The sequence below is a fragment of the Henckelia pumila genome, chromosome 2, assembly GCF_033568475.1.
Source record: "Henckelia pumila isolate YLH828 chromosome 2, ASM3356847v2, whole genome shotgun sequence".
Taxonomy (NCBI): Eukaryota; Viridiplantae; Streptophyta; class Magnoliopsida; order Lamiales; family Gesneriaceae; genus Henckelia; species Henckelia pumila.
The window spans coordinates 102,974,336-102,995,969 of NC_133121.1; the positions used below are offsets into that span (position 1 = coordinate 102,974,336).

The 21,634-nt window shown below is 30.1% G+C and overlaps 2 protein-coding genes across 2 annotated transcripts; both read right to left on the reverse strand.

Moving 5' to 3' along the window:
• Nucleotides 1–3,287: 3,287 nt before the first annotated feature.
• LOC140878043 (cell wall / vacuolar inhibitor of fructosidase 2-like) lies at nucleotides 3,288–3,839 on the reverse strand. The gene has a single exon (XM_073281644.1). The coding sequence runs from the start codon at nucleotides 3,837–3,839 to the stop codon at nucleotides 3,288–3,290; it is 552 nt and encodes a 183-aa protein (XP_073137745.1).
• Nucleotides 3,840–13,297: 9,458 nt separating this feature from the next.
• Nucleotides 13,298–13,834, reverse strand: LOC140878044 (cell wall / vacuolar inhibitor of fructosidase 2-like). The gene has a single exon (XM_073281645.1). It carries the CDS (start codon nucleotides 13,832–13,834, stop codon nucleotides 13,298–13,300), a length of 537 nt encoding a protein of 178 aa, XP_073137746.1.
• Between the last annotated feature and the right edge of the window lie 7,800 nt (nucleotides 13,835–21,634).

Below are 21,634 nucleotides of genomic sequence, written 5' to 3' on the forward strand. Positions count from 1 at the left end.
AATTATATTATATAAATTTTTTTTTGATCCGAACGTTTGATTAAAATAATGCGACCAAATAGATCGTTTTTTTTTTAAAATTAGATCGATTCGATTATCTATTTAATTATGAAAACGATTTGATTATGAAAACATTACGCGTGAACTCCGATGCTCACATATGGGTGGCGTCCAGGTCCAGCTGAGTTTCCCAACGTCGGCACATCATGTGACATGCCGCATTACGGCTCCGTTCCATTTACAAAAGCGTGCCGCATGCCCGATCACGTGACTGACAGGTGGAGGCTCCCCATTGGCCGAACGGCTCCGCCCCACACGCTTTTGCAATTAGGAGCTTGAATTAGATAAATTTTTGGCGTATATTATAATCTAATGTCGCGAATCACGGTTTCGTCAACAACCTACGACTAAAATGGAACTTTATTTCATAATTATTTTCAATTAAAAAAAAAAAAAGGAATTATGGAGTGGGAAATGTGGTCAAAATGAGCTGCGCCTGTTTCCTGGGGAGCAAGCATGTTTCGTGCCCAGTATGGCCTCTTTTTTTCATCCCCATCTTCTCCCCTACTTCTTATCCACTTTCATTTCCATTTTCACATTCATTTCTCCACCTTCTATTCTCATATCTATATATAATTAGTATATTCGATCTACTGCGCACGCATCGTAGACACCTATTCGAAATAAACATCGTTACATATTCGTTTCCATGTCAAAATCAAATAAATTATAGAAAAGCCATGCATGAATAATGTGATTTAGGGTTGAGCGACGAGAGTCCAATGGGCAACTTGTTGATGTCTGGTGTTTTGGGAATGAAGCAAGTCACGTGAAATTAAACAAAAAAAATTATATTATTTGGATAAATAGTTTTACATTGGAAGATATGTTTTTATTTATTTAATTTATTCATTTATTATGATAGCGATACATCCTACAGCGGCAGTTGCGGGTGGAAAAATTCTCCGATGATATCCAAGAGTCACGCAATTATCAATGCCCAGATCAGGGATTGGGTCCCAATAGGATATAACTTTGACATCAATTTTATTTTATTTTAATTTTATTATGGCTATTGATAAGTTCACTTTATAAAATACGGTGTGTGGTAGTCAGACGGTTACTCATCGCTTAAACGCTTAGACGGTGTTTTTCTTTTTAAGCTAATTATCTCATTGTTTTAGTTTGATTCATCTTAATATTTATCCAAGAATTCATATTTATCGAATTCATCTGTCTAAGTGGTGTTTTTTAGTTTAAATATCTAATTATTCTTGTTAATCTCAACATTTTTCCAATAATTTCTCTTTATCGAATTTAAACTTGAAATACATGACATATTTCTCGTTTTCATCCGCTACAAATTGATGGACAAATATGTCAAATAATCTTTTCAAAAAATAAAATAAAAAAATTTATATATATGTTAATCCAGGCGGCCACTTAGGTAGATTTTGAGGCGTCTAAGCGGCTATTAGGCGGTCTAACCAGTCAACTAATGTGATAACTCCCAAAATTCCAATTGTCTAAAAATCGAGACGATAAGCAACCGCTTTTTAGAACACTGCTTTTGTTAGGTGTCGATGAAGCAACCATTTTCATGAAATAATGACTTCTTAATGCTTCCTTAACTGAATCACTATGAATTATATCCATTTTTTTCACGTTAGATGCCCATGGATTATGGTAGTATCAATGTCCCCACCTCTTCATCATCCCAAAAATGCATTCCTCTCGAAAACTCTCAAACTCGAGACATAGATATCAGATAATTAAAAATAATTATGTTACCACTAAAAAATAAAATAAAATCACACGCCGAAAATTGATGTACTTTTGTCTCAAAGCTGGAAAAGTTCGACGTATCAAATCTAAGGGGATAAGTATAAATCATAAAACTCATGCGATGGGGGGCTAATTGGCAGAGCCAAGTTGGGCCAGCATAGCTCGTCAAGATTGGATAAACACACACATATTTTACCAAAAATATATACGCCATTTTTCTATCCTTTGCATGTGACAATAAATAGTGTAGCACATGCTCTTTTCCCATTTTGGTGCTCATGATTTTTTAGTATACTACTAAATTAAAATATAAAATTTTATGACATACACAAGAATAAAAAGACTAAAAATAAATTTTATGGCCTAAAAAGATTAAAATAAAATTTATGGCCGACAGAAGGAGTTGTGAAAGAGAGAATTTTTGTCATTCATTTTTTTTAAAGATTTGAATAAAATTATTTTATATAAAACATTTTAAAAAATCATTGAAACCATACTTGTAGGAACGAGATAGGTTTTTTTTTTTGTTGGGGGATCAAATATAAAATCTATTCCCGATGAATGTACGCTAATTTTGTTGATTATAGTAATTCGTATGTATAATATGCTGATTTAATTTTGCAACTTGTTCATCTAAAAATCAATATATAAATTATCTATTATAGTAATTAATTAGTAAGTTTTTTCTTAGTGGACTTTCTGAGATCCATAGACAGACAGCCCAACTAATTTCATCAATGGGGGCTAACCTTGTGAAGATGACTTCTGGATGAAAGAATCTACTTAATATTTTGGGCCCATAAATGAAAATACCTTCATTTCAAAAGGCCCATGGGGCTGATCCTTTTTCAGTTGGTAGCTAGTATAGAGCCGGTGGGGAATGCAATGTTTTCAAACATTTTTGCCCAATCATCCGTACAAGTATAGCAACGTATGCGTGTTTTTTTGGGGGTAAATTTTTATAACTGGACTGACGAAAATTAATCTCTCCATTTATTAAATCGAACAAAAGGAATGTGAATATGTGTCTATCTACTTAAATATTTATTTTTATTTTTACTAGTAATATCATTAATAAAAAGTAATAATATTTGTTCTTGATGCACGAATTAATAACTGGACAGATGCACGCACGCGCGCGCACACACACATACACACCTTCCTTTACTTTTTTTAAAAAATTAAACTAACCCATATTTAAATAAATAAATAAAGGAATAGAATATTTTTTACAAAATAAAAAGAACACACATTCAAGAATTTTGCATACCAAAATTCAAGAATTTGGCATATTCCAATTATTATTATTATTTCACATATTATTATGATTTCTGGCTTTTTAAAACATCTTGTTATTTTTTTAAATATATTTGATCGATGCATGAATATGGTTATGATCATAAATTAAATCACATTATAATTATTTGAATCCGGAAAGAACAAGTAATAAATCATCAATCACCACATATATATATATATATAGTTTGCTAATAAATTAAATATTATGGGATTAGCATAATACCTTGAGCGACATAACAAAGATCAACAAAATTAGAGTTGATAGGAGTGATGGGCGACTTGCGTTGGAATTGCTTCATAAAACAGTTCTCGCAAATCTCTGCATTTTGCAATGCCCGCTGTACATAAACTAATGCATCTACCAACTTACCTCCAGATTTCCAAACTTGCATCGCATCTCCAATTAGTGCTATGTTTGCACGGTACTCTAGAGAACACACTTGCTTAAGGCAATCGCGTATCGGGGGATCGGATGAGTTTGCCCCCATCTGATCGATCGTTGGTACTATTCCATACATTTTGCGTTGTATTATGCCTAGCATGATACTTGCTAACCCTTTTACGTCGCTTTTGAAGCTGAGAGGATTCGATTTCAATGTAGACACGCACAACTGGTAGTCATGTGTTTTCTGGCACACACTTTCTATCAAAGCCATGTCTTTGGTGCTGTTTGCATTAATTCCCAGCTGGCTGAATAACAACACAACAACCAGCTGAACAAGAACAATTTCAAACAGAACTACTTGTTTTGCCATTTGCATGTGTTTCGTTGGTTTGCAAGCCAGAAAATTGGACTTTCCTATATATATATATGTATATGTATGCATATATCGATGTATAATATGAGATATTTCAAAATTTTTTTTGTTTCCCTTATGGTCATCACAATAAATTGAGAAAGATACTCTGACCGTATTAAGGATAAGTTTATTAATCAAATAATATATAATGTAACTTTTGTGTAAAGAAAACTATTTTTAAAGTAATTATTCGAGAGAGATTTTATAGAATCTTACCCATTATAATCAAAGATCCAAAGTTGATACTGATTACTAATTCTTAAACTAACACTTGTTTATGTGTAGGTAGAGCACATAGATGATCTTATCCATACAGAAAGTGTGATAATCCATTCAAAATATGGTATGTGTGTAGACTTGTCAAAATAGGCTGAGCCCGCCCCGCCATAGAAATGGGTTGGGTTGGGTTGGGTTGGGTTGGGCAAATCTTAGCCCGTTTGGAGGTGGGCCAAACGGGTTGAGCCCGCGCGGGCTGGCCCGCCAATTTTTATTTTTTTTTCCAAAATTGTATTTTTTTAGTGTTTTTTATACATATTTTTTAGTTTTATTGAACTTATTTTGAATGAATTTTGATGATAATTAACTATGTAATATATTTTTTATTTTTTTATATTTTATTTTACTAATTGGTTTTATATATTATTAATTTTTCATAGTAATACTTTTTAATATTGATTAAACTATTTGATTAAATTTAATTTTTCATTTTCTTAGAATTTCAAGTGTTTTTATAAATTTTTAATTAAAAAAATAACATTTATTTAAAAAAAAAATTAATAAAAAATTAGGCGGGCCGGCCCGCCCAACCCGCGGCCAAGGCGGGTTGGGTTGAGCATTTGGAGGCCCGCCCCGCCGGCCCATTTTGACATATATATGTGTGCTTGATTTTTCATTTTTTTTAAAGAAAGTTGTTTACTCCATTCTTATTATTGTCAACGAGATTTCTAAATTGGAATTTACAAATGAATTTGTCAGAGGATCTGAAAAGATTTTAAGGTTGTGCTTGGATGAGGGTATTTGGATTTGAGATAGGATTTCAAATTAATGGATTTGAAAACCATTGATTTGAATCCTCCTTTTATTAAATCTCTTGCTTGGATGAACATAAAATTTCAAAGTGAATTTGAAATCTATTGATTTGAAATATTTTGCTTGGCTAAAAAATTTAAGAATTTCAAATCTCAGAAAAAACACTATATTATTCTTTATATATTTTCAAATTAAAACAAGTATTATTATTACAAAATAACCTTGTCCAATTTAAAGTAATATAAATTTACATTTTATTTATTTAAATAGTATTAAATACTAAACTTACATATATAAATTTTTTTAAAAAAATATTTAATATTTTTTCTCAAAAACTATATCTTATTACAATCAAACTTCATAAGGTAAAAAATCAGGTCCATCAAATACTTAGTTTCAACATAAAGCAATAATTTGTTGGAAATTATTTTTTCATCATGCTAGTGACATAAGAAATATTTTTCGTACAATCATTCTATAATCAAATTAAAATTTTAGTATTAGTGTTTCCATTCATCATGTTTGTTAGTGAGACTCAGACTCAAACTGAACTAAGAGGAGCTGCATCTCTTCCAGTCGAAACCTTTCTTGCACATTAGAAATGTATCTGACCAAGTCCTTGTTCAACTTTTCTGGGGGCTGTACAGAAGTCAATCAGTAGATTCCTGGGAATTCTAGTGGCATATCCAAGATCTCCGGGAACCCAAGCTTCTCTCACTATGCCTCGGTTTTACACAGATACTTCCTCTTTAGGTGGAAGATTATCAAGGTAACAATTCATGATAACTCGAGCCCATATACAACAAAAAAACCTGGACGAAATGGCGCACAAAATTAAAATGGAACTCTCTGAGAATAAAAGGGAAGAACATGGGATAAAATTAAAATGGAACTCTCTGAGTCTTGTGCAGGAGGAGCGAGCGATCTAGACAGAGAGGAATTTGGAATACGCAGTGGAATGGGTGGATTTGAGATTATGAAAAAATAAAAGTGAAATCAAGAGTTCAAATTGGTGGATTTTGAAATCAGAAACCATTGGGATTCAAAGAAGCTAAGAAAGATTTGGGCTGAGAATTTTAAATCCAAATCAGCCCAAATCTCTTGTGCCAAGCGGACACTTATATATTTAAAAAATCAACTATATATGTCAAATAGACATGTATTGGATATGACCCCTAATTCGACGATTACAAGGAGACATGTATTCAAATGGATCTACACACGGGAGAAAAATATGTGATCACTTTGTAGCACATAGGTCAATATTTAGATATTATTTATATTATTATTTTGATGTGCGATTCACTAGATACTGTTATTTGTATGTAATTAGTGGTACAATTAGTAAAAAGTGTTGAATAAATAATTTAAAAAACAAATAAATTAAAAAGGTGTTTGAAAGTGCTTAAAAGCACTTTGAAATAGCTTATAAGCTGTTTTAAAGCTTTTAAGTTCCGAAATTGTGTTTGGTATTTTTTTTAAAAAAACAGTTTATAAGCTGTCAAAATAACCTGTTTGACAGCTTTAAACTGTTTTTAAAAAAGTAAGGGGAGAGATACTTTTTTCAAAAAGATCTTATTTTAATATTCTATCTCTCTAAAATATACTTAAATATTTTCATAATCTCCATCATATCCTCCACCCATTAAATATTAAATATTATTTTAAAAAACTTGCAAATCACATAAATTTTTCTAAAATAAAATATTAAAACAATTTTATTTTTTAATATAAGTTTATTCTAAAACTATTTTTGTATAACTCGAAATATTATTTTCATATATTATACTCTTTTTTGGTAATTTTTACAATAAAAAGATCTTATAATACCAAACATATCAACATTTTTAATTTTAAAATAAGTTTACCCAAACATTTTAACAATTTATTTTTAAAATAAGTTATAACAACTTATAAGCTCGTAAAACAGCTTTTAAGCTCTAGGAGCTTATAATCTCTTTTTAATAAGTTTAACCAAACAACAACTAAGTTTGAGTTTTGATGAAAGAATTTGAAATCCATGTATTTAAATATATCTTTATTGTTTAGATAACTTACATAAAAAAAATTCAAATCTATTTATATATATGTTAGGATCGAGTTTGGGTGAAAATACACAAGTTTAAATATATTTTGAGCTAAAATAGCTCGGTTCTTGAAATATTGAGCACCGATGAATTAAATCGACTTTATTTTTTAAACTAAGCGGAAGACACTAAAAAATAATCCTTCATAAAAACTGATTAAATTAATATTTTCTAAATCATTTGAAAGATATGCACGTTGAAATGATGAAAACAGTATGTTTGAAACATTTTATCAAACACTTTGAATGCAACAATTATGTATTTTATCAAATACATAAAATGATTCAACAATGCAATCCAAAAAATTAAAAATAAATAACTGTAAGAATAAAGAGACACAAATTTGTTTGTGGATGTTCAGAGATTTCAACATCTCATAAATCACCCATTCTTCTTCCTCGGATGGATAACACTAGAAAACTTTGATTTATAAAATACATTTGTACAAACACACTCTAAGACTTGGACTTACCCACTGTTTATCTTAGAACTCGTACAACTCGATTCTAAGCCGCAATCTCACAATCCGCATAATGTTTAACGTCTCTTATGCCAAGATTATAAATACAATCTTTAACGTCTTTGTGCTAAAACTCTCACTCTACTAATCTATGAAACACACATTTCTTCTATATGTGAGTGAGTTGGGTATGAAAAACTTGACTGGAAAGCTCAAGAATTTTGAAGTGTTCTTCACACCAAGGGCAAGCTTTCAACTAGCTGATGAATTTGGTTTTGACGCCTTCTGCCTTTGAATCCCCTTCAAAAAGCTTGTATTTGTTCTTCAAGATGATGTATTTATAGGATCCAAGAATGATATAGCTGTTAGACACATAAATAGAATTTTTAGAAGATTCTGTATTGTTTCTGGAGCTAAAATGATCTTTGAGATCAACTGATTGTTGGAGAAAAACTGAACTTGGAGCTCAACTGGACTTTGTTGTGAAACTGGAACTGAAGTACTGTAGCAATTGAGCACACTTAATTTTTGTAGCAGTTGATCAAACCTCAGTTTGGTAGAATTTGAGAAAGCTTTAGCTTGGTAGGTAGATTGATTTTGACAAATTCCAGTTTGGGTAGGTAAACTGATCTTGGTCAACTTCAGTTTAGGTAGAAGTTCAGCAAGCAGAACTGAGTTGCTAAACTAAATGCATTTTGACATGATCCGTTGATATATGAGCAAAGTAATGAACACAAAAGTTGTAGCTATTTGTCTTATATTTCCAACGCATCAAAAATCACTCAATTTGGATTTTATATAAGAGAGTTAAGCTTGAAATACCAGACTTGCTACCAAACAGTTGAGCACAAGAGCAGTCGAGTGAATATGGTTCGGCCGAGTGTTTTATCTCTTGATTCGATGATTTCTGGAAAAAGTGATAAACATACAAATTGCAACCCTTTATCTTAGATTTTCATTAAATAAAAAAATTACTATATTTCCTATTTATATGAGAGGGATATGATTGAAATGCCAGACTTTGCTAGTAATTCTGCTCTGCAGAATTTCCGTTCCAAACCAAAAACTTCAATGCGGTTTAGCATCTCTTTATGCTCCGATTCAGACTTTGACTTGTGAATATGATTTTTATAACATTGTCTTAGCTTTCTAACTCGTGCTGAATCGTTTCATTTGGATAATCGAGCTGTATGATATGACCAAAATACCAAAAATACTCAAGGTTAACTACTTCTGTATTCTTGCTCGATTGGTCAGATTCCTATTGGTCTTGAGATGTCAGTTTGACCTAGATTACATCCATTTTCGCTCAACTCACATGAAATACAATATGTTCCAAATTATGTTTTCTATGAATTAGTTTTAGTGGCTAATCATTTTCATCACTGACTGTGAGATATCACCTAAACATTGGAACTCACCAAAAATTCAGTTTAATTTATTTTCAGCTTTAGCTCCCATCTTAAACTGACAACTTCAAACTAGAGTAAATATGTGAGAAACGTAATAACCACAAATTTTTTGCATTAACCTAAAATATGAAAATAATTTTTTATTTCCAAAAAATATTTTTATGTGTTAGCATAAACAATATTTATGATAAAAATTAATTTACATTTTTTTACTTTCAAATATTTTACACTTTTTAATAATTTTGACAATAAAGAGATCTTATAATACCAAATATATCAATATCTTTAAGTAGTTCAAAATAAGTTAATTCAAACACTTTAACAACTTATTTTAAAAATAAGACCTAACAGTTTACTTCTTAAATAAATTATAAGTTCTACACCAAATGACACATTTGTTCAAAGTTATTCGTGAAATAAATTTTTCAGATTGACATTGGCACTGAAATTATGATTAATACGTTGTTACGATTTACCTCCATATAAAAGCAAGGAAAAACCGACAATGAAATGTATATTCCAAGATGTTGAGGCACACAAACTTTTTGTAATTTATATTCATCTTCTATTTTAATTCTAATTGTTATGTTTTTTTATTGCAAACCTTTTATGATTTAAATTTATCATCAATCTACCTTCTATTTGTTATGTTTTTTCTTGCTTTCAGGAAAAACGCATACATGAAACCATAAAATATAGTGTCATTGACAAATTCAGGCCAATACTCAACGAAGGACGTCTTTATGCCATCCAAAACATGATCGTTGCACAAAATAAAATATAAATCAAAACCACTTCGAACATATACAAAATTAATCTCATCAACAAAACAAATGTGTGCGAAATAGAATATCATGATTTTTCGTCAAAGATATTTGAATTCAAGAACTTCAAAGATTTGACGAGCGCAAAAGTCATCGATGAAAATGAAGTATGTTTAATTTTCGAAGTTTCGTGAACTTAAATGATGTTAGCATTTTATTATTAAATATTAATATGTTTATTGATCATTGTGTTTTTTTAGATGTAATTGGCATAATGATTTCAAGAGACAACCTTAAAAACAGAGAAGTAAATTAACGTCCTGCAAAGCCAATTGATTATGCCATTGAAGATTTAGAGTAAAAAAAATTGTATTTATAATCTAATATTTTTTTTGGTGATAAATTTTTTTAATGTAGATATATTCCATGTATATTTATAATTTTTAGGCACAAAAAACAACCATGCACATTGTGGGGAAGTTTTGTAGATGAAATGATGACATTTTTTTAATACAATTGTTGATGAGCCGGTGATTGTGGTTCTTCAAATGTGTCATGCAAGAAGATATAAAGGTGAAGTATGTGTTTCAAATACATTTCGTGATGCTTGCTATGCATTGGGGTTGTTGAATGATGAAAATAAGTATATCGACGACATTATTGAGGCAAGTAATTGGGCTTCAGCACAATCTTTGAGAATTTTACTTGCTAATCTATTGTCATCGAACTGCATAAGCTGTCCTGGAGTACTTTGGGAATCATGTTGAACATATTTGTCAGATGATGTTTTATACAGACAACGTAACTTGCTGCAATACCAAGGTATGCTATATATGGATGTTTGTGTTTGTGTATAATATTTTTTTTTAGAATCACAATTGAGTGATGACGAAATTAGAAATTATGTATTGGTTGAAATTGAAAAATTATTACGAAGCTATGGAAAGAGTTTGCGTGAATTTCAGTCAATGTCATTTCGCGATCAATATTTTCAGCCTTCGCGGAACAGATTAACACATGATGAGTTGTGATTTGATAAAAAAATTTTTTGTCTGAAGAACATGATAATCACCTTAATAATTTGAACTCTAAGCAATGTCATCATGTGCATGATACGGTGATGAATGAAGTTATCAAATAAGGGAGGTTTTTTTTTTGTTTTGTATATTGATATGGAGGTAGTGGAAAAATATTTGTCTGGAAGACTATATCTGCAATCTTGAGATCGAATGGATAGATTGTGTTGAATGTGTCATCGAGTGGTATTGCATCTCTTCTACTCTCTGGTTGAAGAACAACTTATTCACACTTTGCGATTCCATTTAATTCTAATGAAGATTCAACATGCAATATCAAACAAGGAAGTCTTCTTGCGGAGCTTATTGAAAAATCCAAGTTGATCATTTAGGATGATACTCTAATGATATATAAGTTCTGTTTTGAAGTTTTAGATAAAAGCATGAAATATATCATGAGATTTGTTGATCCTTCAAGCCTTAATTTGCCATTTTGGGGTAAAAATGTTGTTTTCGATGACGATTTTTGTCTAATATTACCGGTTATTCCAAATGGCATTAGACAAGATATTGTTTTGGCGACCATCAATTCTTCTTATATCTGGAGACATTGTACGCTTTTGAGATTGAAATAAAACATACGATACAAAATTTAGGTTCTAATCAAGAATTTGATAAAACAAAGCATTTTTTTGATTGGATTGCTAATATAGGAGATAGAAAAATTGGAAAACCAAATGATGGTTATGCGACAATCGATAATGAACTTTTGCTGAAATATTGTAACGATCATATTGCATCGATAGTCTAGAGAACATATTCATCATCAGACATTTCTAATTGTGATACTGCATATTTTTAGCAGAGAGCTATTTTGGCACCGACTCTTGATGTCGTTCAATCCATAAATGAATACATGATATCTCTGAATCATTTTGAGGGAAGATTGTATTTAAGTTTTGATATGGCATGCCATTCGGATAAAAACGTTGATTATTGCACGATGTCTATACACCTGAATATTTAAATGGAATAAGATGTTTTGGAGTACCAAATCACGAGCCGAACTTGAAACTTTTGATTGTATCATATGCATTGAAAATCAGCAAAAATTAGGGTCAATCATTGTCTCATGTACAACTTTTTTTTGAGGAATCCCGTGTTTAGTCGTGGTCAACTTGTATGTCATTGTATTTAGAGTTACCAATACTAAGAGTCTCAAAATCTTGATATGTAATGATAAGACTAATCATAAAAATTCAACAACAAAAATTGTATTTAAGGAAGTTTTTCAAATTTATAAGATAATTTGTTTGTTTTATAATTATATGATATATAATCCATATTTCGATTATTCGTTCAAAGGTTCATTCTCACTATTTGTACCGTTTTGAAAGTTATTTTTTAACATTATTATTTTTATTAGTCATTGCAAAATTAAATTTATTTATATTTTAATTTCATAGTCAATATTTTCTTTTGATCCAATTTATTTATATTATTGACAATATATAATCTGTGTATCACGAGTAAAATACTAGTTAATCAAATAACGAACACATCTTTATGTGTACACTCTGAGAGCATGATTGGAACAAGGGAATGAAGTGGGAATGGAATGAGCATTCCCATCTCATTCCCTATATTCATGCTTGGTTTGACATGAGAATGAGAATGATCATTCCCACTGGAATGGCTATTCCCATGAACATGGGAATAGCCATTCCATCCATTTTTGGATGGAATGACCATTCCCACCTCCCATTTCCATATTTATGTGTAATCTTTTCCATATTTAAATTATTTAATTAATATTTACTTATATAATTATTACAATATATTATTATATATATAAAAATAATTATGTTATTATTATATTAATAATGATATTTTTTTAATATTAATTATTAGTATTATGATTTATTTATTATTATTATTATTATTTATGAAAGTATTTATAAAAGATATTTTTATTTATTTATTAAAAAAATTTATTATTATTTAATATTATTTTGAAAATAATAATTAATATTATTTATCTATAATTATAAAAATTAAAAAATAATATTATAATTGTATCTTATTATTATAATAAAATAATAATAATTATTATAAAATAAAAATTTAAATTATTGAAACTATATAATGATAATTTTATAATAATTGCTACAACTTCAATATTATTAATAATAAAAAGTTTATGAATTACTCTTATTTTGATATATGTAGTTAAAATATGATTTTTTATTAAAAATTATTTCATTACATTCTTTTTTCATTTTAATAGTATCAATCGTTGGAATGAAATAAAACAACCATTCCATTTCCAATCTCATTCCATTTCAAAATCGATTCCATTCCTACCTTATTCCTTTCCAACGTACCAATCATGCCCTGATTGATGTTATAAAGTTTTACTATCCGAAAATTGTGCACATATATTATACTCCATTCTTATTTATTAGATGATCATAAAAGATTGGGGAGAGTTATTTATACTTCAAAAAATATTAATAACACCCCACCTCATATAATTAGGAGATTGTTAGACAAATTTACCCTTACATATACTTTTCTTAAATTATAAAATCTCGATTATTTTAAAAAATCTAAATATAAAACATTTCTTCATTAACATAATGTGATCATAAGATTACCATAATGTCTTCAGCGATATGACAAAGAGCAACATAATAAGAGTTGATAGCTGTGACGGGTGACTTGAGTTTGATTGGCTCCTCAAAACATTCCTGGCAAGTCTCTGCATCATCCTTTGCCCACAGTACATCAGTTATTGCATATCTCAAGGAACCTGATTCCAAATCTTCTATTGCTTGTTGAAGTAGTTCTGCGCCTTTATCGTACTCTGGATAACAGTCATCGATAAGGCAATCGCGTATCCGGGGATCGGATTCGTTCTTGCTCATCCGATCGATCGTTGCCAGTATTCCATCTGTTTTGGCCTGTAAAATGCCTATCATGATACGTGCTAGCCCTTTTACGTCGGTACTATTGAAGCTGAGAGGATTCGATATCAATGTAGACACGCACAACTTGAAGTCATGTGTTTTCTTACACACACTTTCTATCAAAGTCATGTCTTTGGTCATGTTTGCATTACCCTGGTTGAAAAACAACACAACCACCAAAACAACAACAATTTCAAACACTTGTTTTGCCATTTGTATTTGTTTCGTTGATTTGCAAGACAGAAAAATTTTATATATATATATATATATATATATGTGTGTGTGTGTGTGTGTGTGTGTGTGTGTATTTGTGAATTATATGTAGTACGCGGTACATACACCAACCCTATCGATATAATATAAGATATTTCAAAACATTATTTGTTTCCCTTATATATGATCATCACAATAAATAAGAAAGATAATCTCACCGCATTAAGGATAATTTTATTAATCAAATATATATATATATATATATATATATATATATATATATATATATATATTGACATTGGCCCTCTTTGTTTTCATTTCACAAAACATTATATTCATGTTTTAAAAAAATTATTATTATGAATACAATCTCTCCCATTTATCTCATTGATGCATCTCGATCTCATCCTAAAGTTGCATATGAATTTAGTGATGAAATTAAAATTAAAATTCTTCTCATCATTATATATAGAATCTTACCCATATTAATAAATAACGAACACATGCATCAAAGATGTGTACAATATTATTGACGTTTTAAAATCCGAATATCGTGCGCATATATTTTACTCGATTCTATTAGGGAAAATGTAACGAGATTTCTAAATTTGAAGTTTCCAAATGAACTTATTAGATGATTTGAAAAGATTAGGAAATATTATTTACACTGGTAAATGTTAATAACACTCCATCTCATGTAATTAATCAATTCTTAGTCAAATTTACCTTGCATATACTATCCTTAAATTATGAAATATTGATTATTTTAAAAAATATAAATATAAAATATTTCTACATTAACCACTAAAATTTTTATTAAAAAAATAAAATTTAATATTTTAAGAAAGTTCTGTATTTTGTATAATATATAAATAACATATTTTTAATTGTATTCAAATAAATATAAAATAACAAAAAAATCATACCAAGGTACATAAAATTTTGGTTACTTTTTTATTAAAAATATATAAAAGTGTGAGACCGTCTCACAAGAGATCTACTCTTACATATATATTTTAAAATGAGAGTGTTATTTACACTTCAAAAAGTGTTGATCACATTCCACCTTCTATATGAAATTTATAACTAGACAAATTTGTCCTTAAACTAACTTTCCTTATATTTAAAATTTTTTGTTTACTTTTAAAAAAAACTCAAAATGCAATATTTTTTGTATAACAACAACTAAAATTTAATATTTTAAAAAACTATAATAATTGTTTATCATATCTAAATAAAATAAAGAATATCAAAAAAATATTTTAATCTAAAAATGTGATATTATAAATATTTTATATCACATTTTAATATGAACACAAAATATTGGTAAATCGTAAACTCACAAAAATGTAAATATTGGGATATAAAACATTTTAATTTACCAAAAAATTATAAAATTTAAAGCTTTAAAAAATACAAGTTATATTACAATTTGAGATTAAAAATAATGTTGTATGTATATTATGTTTTATAATATTTAATAAAAATATCAAGCAATCATCAACGTTATAGTTATAAGATAATTTATTATTTAAATTTTTTCAAGTTTATGTAAATAAATAATAAATATTAAATTAAATTTTATATATATCTATTTTTAATTTTTTTATGAAGAATGTTGTTTGAAAAATATTTCAACTATAAATTTGATCGATGATATATTATTTTAGTTTTCATTTTATAGCAATATATCATTTATAAGATATTATGATTATTTATTTATTTATATTTTAAAAGTATAATGAAAAATAAGAAGAGATGATATAACATATTTAAAACGTTAGAATTAGCTAAGTAACATATCTTGTTTCAAATAATCGTAAATAAATGAAATAATACGTTAATTAAAATTTTAATATATATATATATATATATATATATATATATAGATATATATATATATATATATATATCATACTATTACTATTTGTCTTGGGTTTTTTTTATTTATTTAAGAGTATCTACAAATTTATAGATAATTATGAATGGTTAATATTTTAGGTATGGGCCGTAAGGCTATCTATTTCTATTTTCTGCTGGCGATGGTTTTTCAAAAGACTTTCTGTTGATGATATTTTAATGACTTGAGTAGTTTCTCTAGCATCGATGTGCCAGTGCTGTCAGACTCAGGAGTCTTTTGATCATGTGTTTTTCTCAAGTGCTCCCGCTCAAGTAGTCTGGCAACATTTTTCCAAGATTTTTGGAGTGCACAATTTCTGGAATTTTTCAGCTTGGAATATGGGAGAGAATTGGCACAAAGATGGTCATGTTAAGGAATTGATTCATTTCCTGATCATTTGGTTTCTCTGGAAGGCCAGAAACAATCATAAACATAAGGGTGCTTGCATCCAATCGACCGAGATAATTTTGCTAATTAATGAGTATTTGATTGCTCTTGGTCGTGCAAGGGTTTTGAAGGCGGCTCACTAGTGTAGATTTGGGTACGTGGCTAGATCTTTGGGCCTTCATCATCGCATGGATCGAGCCATTAATGTTTGTGTGGTGCGCTGGGTGGCTCCAAAGATGGGTTTTTTCAAATTTAATACCGATGGAGTTGCATGTCCTTGTGCAAGATGAAAGATTGGCATACATATTTCAGGAGCGGATGCTTTGAACATTTGACATTTGATGGATTTATCAAAGGTTATACTCACTGGGTGGCTCATGAAGAGATAACATGTAGTGCATCTTCATAATCCAATTCTATTCCATCTCGCAATGATGTAGATGATATGGAAGGATAAGTTCATGAGGCTTCTGGGATCCCACAAGATGATAATATAAACAGTACATCAGGATTTGAAAATGATAAAGAGATTCCAATTGGAGAGGCAGAGAAATTCTTTAAATTAATTGATGATAAGCAAAAAGAGTTATATCTCGGATGCAAGAAATTCTCAAAACTTGCATTCATCATTAGCTTGGTTCACCTAAAATATCTTGGAAAAATTACCAATAAAATATTCAACATGCTTTTGGATTTGTTGAGAGAAGCATTTCCTAATGCCATGAATGATTTACCAAAATCATACTATAAAGCAGAGAAATTGATGAAGCAATTAGGACTTAGTTACGAAAAGATCGATGCTTGCCCTAATGATTGTACATTGTACTGGAGGGTGGATGAAGAAAAAGTTCGATGCAAAACATGTAACGAGCCAAGATGGGAAACATCTGAAGATGATCCTACTGGTGACAAGAGGAAAGTTGCACATAAGGTTTTATGGTATTTTTCAATAAAGCCAAGGTTACAAAGCATGTTCATGTCCAGCAAAACAACAGTCCATATGAGATGGCATTCTGAATCTCGCATAAAAGACGGTTAGTCGGTTACATGCGACACCCAGCTGATTCCCCAGCTTGGCAAACGTTCGACCATAACCACCCGGATTTCGCAAAGGATCCCCAAAACATTAGGTTAGGATTAGCATTAGACGGATTTAATCCATTCAAAAATATGAGTACGGTGCAAAGTACATGGCCAATCATTTTAGTGCCTTATAATCTTCCACCATGGATGTGTATGAAACAACCATACTTTATGTTTTCATTGCTCATACCCGGTCCATCTGCTCCTGGAAACAACATTTACATCTATTTGCAGTCCCTTGTTGCAGATTGAAGGATTTGTTGGAGGCTGGAGTGCATACATATGATGCACAACCAAACAAAATTTTCAATTGCATGCCACATTACTATGGGCGATAAGTGATTTTCCTAGATATGCAACCTTATCTTGATGGAGCACCAAAGGTCAATTTCCATGCCCAGTGTGCCACAAATTTAAAAATTCATGGTTGTTAAAAAATGGCAAAAAGTTTTGCTATATGGGTCACCGCAAATTTTTGAATAGTGATCATGATTTTCACAAAGATGCTCAACATTTCGATGGTACAGAAGAGTATGGAAGACTACCACCCATACTTTTGGGAGATGCAGTGACCAACGAGTTGAAAATTTTTAATTTGAAACTTGGAAAAACAGTTGATGATAATCCAAAACTACCCATTCAATTGGAAAATTGAGTATTTTCTTTGATTTACCATATTGGAAAGATAATTTGATACGTCACAATATTGATCTTATACATATTGAAAAGAATGTGTGCGAATCAATTTGTGGGACATTGCTGAATATGAAAGGGAAAATGAAAGATAATATAAAATCGCGTCTTGATTTGCAAGAAATTGGGATAATATCAGCACTTCATCCTATTGAGAAAGGACCGAGTAGAGTTTATCTGCCTCCAACATGTTATGCAATGAGAAAAAAAGAAAATGATATATTTTGCAAGGTTTTGAAATGATATAAAGTTTCAGATGGCTACACATCGAACATTTCACTGTGTGTTCAAATAAAACTACCAAAATTAATTGGTCTAAAAAGCCATGACAACCATATTTGGATGCAACGGCTGTTGCCGATAGCATTACATAAAACATTGTCTAAATCTGTTCGGGCTCCTTTGATTAGATTGAGCAGGTAATTCAGAGAGCTATGTTGTAAAGTAGTTTCTCCTACTGATGTGGTTCGTCTAAGGAGAGAGATTGCGGTGATCCTCTGTCAACTGGAGAAGATTTTTCCTCCCTCATTTTTTGACTTAAAGATTCATCTAACTGTACATTTGGCTACCGAAGTACAACTTGCTGGACCAATTTTCTATCGTTGAATGTATCCAATTGAAAGGTAATAGACAAATCCTTTTGATCTTTTATTTAAATTATTATTTTTACTAAATGATGCAACATTTATGTTTTTTATATAAGGTACTTGGGGACATTGAACTCGTACATCCAAAATAGAAGTAGGCCAGAAGGATCCATTGCTGAGGGGTATTTGGCTGAGGAATGTTTGACATTCTGCTCTTTTATATTTAGCTGATTATGTCGAGACAAGATTCAATCAATCAACAAGAAATGATGAAACAAATATCGGTTTGACATTTGCATTGGATGTGTTTACAACCTCTGGTTATGCAGTTGGAAAGGCCATTGCAACTAATTTTGATGTTGATTCACAACCACGAATTATGATTGCCAATCATACAACTCAAAATTCAAGAGAAAAGGGTAGCATATCATTTTATACATAAACAATTTTTTGGTTGCTGTGTATAACTCTTGTTTGACATTTTTTTGTATGAATGTTATTACTTTGTTCAAGCTGGTCAAACATATGACGTATGATGAATAATCAAATGGATAAAGCTTCAAAGCAGCAATCATTGATGTGTATTAGATATAAAAATATATGAAACCTATTAATTCAGTATAATGCTTATTTCATGCTTTGTTTATATATCTTTGATAGGAATGATCCAAAAGAGTAAAAATGTTGGAAGACCTACATTTCAACTTCAAGACAAGGAAAATATACAACCACTGATTATGGTTTCCCATCACGCAGCTCGAAATTCAAGAAAAAGAGGTAGCATATCATCTAATACATTAACACAATCTGTTTATTGCTTCTGAATAACTCTTAATTGACATGAAATTATACCTTCTCAAGTTTAAATGATTAAAGTTAGATATAATTTGGTATGATAATTACTTTATCCTTTATCTATCCAATATATAAACATACAGGTTTGGCTTCCAGGATTACAATCAAGAATAACCCACTTGTTGAAAATATGGCTCAAGACCAAACTGATTTATGGATGAAGAATCTGATCAAGGTCACATATTATTTTACGTAAAAATTTGTTTCAAAGTATTTATTCAGTCATATATTTCTCTTTTTTTGTATCTATATGTAGATACTGAAATTGAATCTAATGATGCTGGGAAGAAAAATAGAGGCCCTAAATTTATGAAGGAAATTTGAGGTCGACCTAGCACGGTGCCACATACTAAGATTCAACGTGATGTTATGAGACGTACTATAGGATCAAGAAGAAATAAATTTACTGATTTTTTGGGTACTTTGGGAAGAAATAGTAAATTTTGTCCAATTAATGTGGAAGATTGGCATAAAATGCACCAAGATAATAAGAAAAAAATAGAGGTCACAAAGGTAATTGAATGTTATTGAATAATTTTATTGTTAAGTAATTTTTTGTTATGAGGGTAAATCGTCTAAAGGCATTCGTAGAAAAAGTATGACCTTCCTCGGAAAACAGAAAGTTGGACACTACGTTCAATAGAAAAAAAATGGAGAAACTGGAAGGCAGAACTGAAAAAGATGTATTATGATCCTGAGTTATCAATGCATGTTCTTCTGGAACAAAGAGATCAAAAAGGTTTTGTAGAACAATATGTGAAACTAGTTGCTCAGTGGAACTCAGAAAAATCAAAGTTATATTGTATTTTATTTGTTTTAAAATTTTTCATATAAAACTTATGTCTCAAGTTTAATTTAATAAATTAGGAAAGAAGTGAAAAAATAAGGTTGCTCGAAAGCAAAATATAATGAATCAGACAACTGGAAGAAGATCATTCACTCAATTGCAACAAAAATTGGTAATCTCTTATTAATGTTATAATTCTACATGAATTAGAATGTACAACTTGGTAACGAATTGTAATTTTAGAGAAAAGAGAAAGGGCGTCCTCCCTCACGAGTTGAATTAGTTAATGCCTGCTTTACTCATGCTAATAGAAGTCCCTCAAGCAGCATTGTTGCAGAAAAATTGGTAAGCTGTATTATAAACTTCAACTACATTATTTTCAAAGATTTTTTTTTCGTAGTCACTATGTATAAATTATGGCTTTTGATTTTTTTTTTTCGTGAGGGCTGCAATGAAATAATTAGAAAATCTACTTCCTGAAATGGATGGTGATCAAGTTGGTCAAGATGACATATTTGCTCAAATCATTGGACCAGATAGACCAGGGCAAGTACACATGCTTGGTGTGATGGTGTTAACCGATCTGATTTATTGGGATAAGTTTCAAGCCGTAATACATGAAACCGAATAGTGGTGGAGTAAAAGACAATGTTAGAAAAATTTGATGAGCAAATTAGAAAGCAATGACAACACGTTGCAATGTTAAAATCAAAGATTTTCAATTAACCAAACAAGAAGGTTGGTTCAAACAACAACAATTTACGACACACATCATCATCTAGCAATCCATTACTTTCTGATTCTCCTAGTTTATCTCCAAGGGTAAGTTCTTCTTTAGTTTTTATCACTTTATTATTATATTGAGTGTGTACTTTATTGATTCAACATGTTTGTTTTGGTATTATTACTGTATTTCACAATCTGTCTCTTGCAAATCCACTCACACACTAAACACACACTCTTTTCATGCAATTGTAATTAATGTCGTCCCTAACTTCAATCTTTCTGATCCTCTTGATTTTTCTTTCTCTACATAGCCATACTCATCAATTTTTTTTTTTTATTATTTGGGGTCAATTTTTTTTATTTCATGCAAAACAAAGTACATCTTGAAGTTTTACCCATCAGGAAGGAGGAAACCCACTTGCTTCTTCATCATTTTTTTTGTCTATGTGTTGTGTGGGGAGTTCATTTGTCTTTCTTGTTTTATGTTTTGTGCGAGGTTATAATTATATTTAGCTAGTCATTTATTGGTTTAGATTGTATATTTTGGTTAGGAATATATATTACATATATTACTGATGTTTTATTGTTTATTTTGGTATTATTTATTGTATGATGTGATATACTGAGTTAGAGTTTGCTTTTGAAAGCTACGATTTTTGTAAGTTTGTAACTATCTTGAGTTGGTCCTTTATTGGTTTGGATGACATATTGTTGTTGATGACATAAGTTATATGAATAAATGGTTATTGTTTCTTACTTTGATCTATTTATCGTTCAACGTG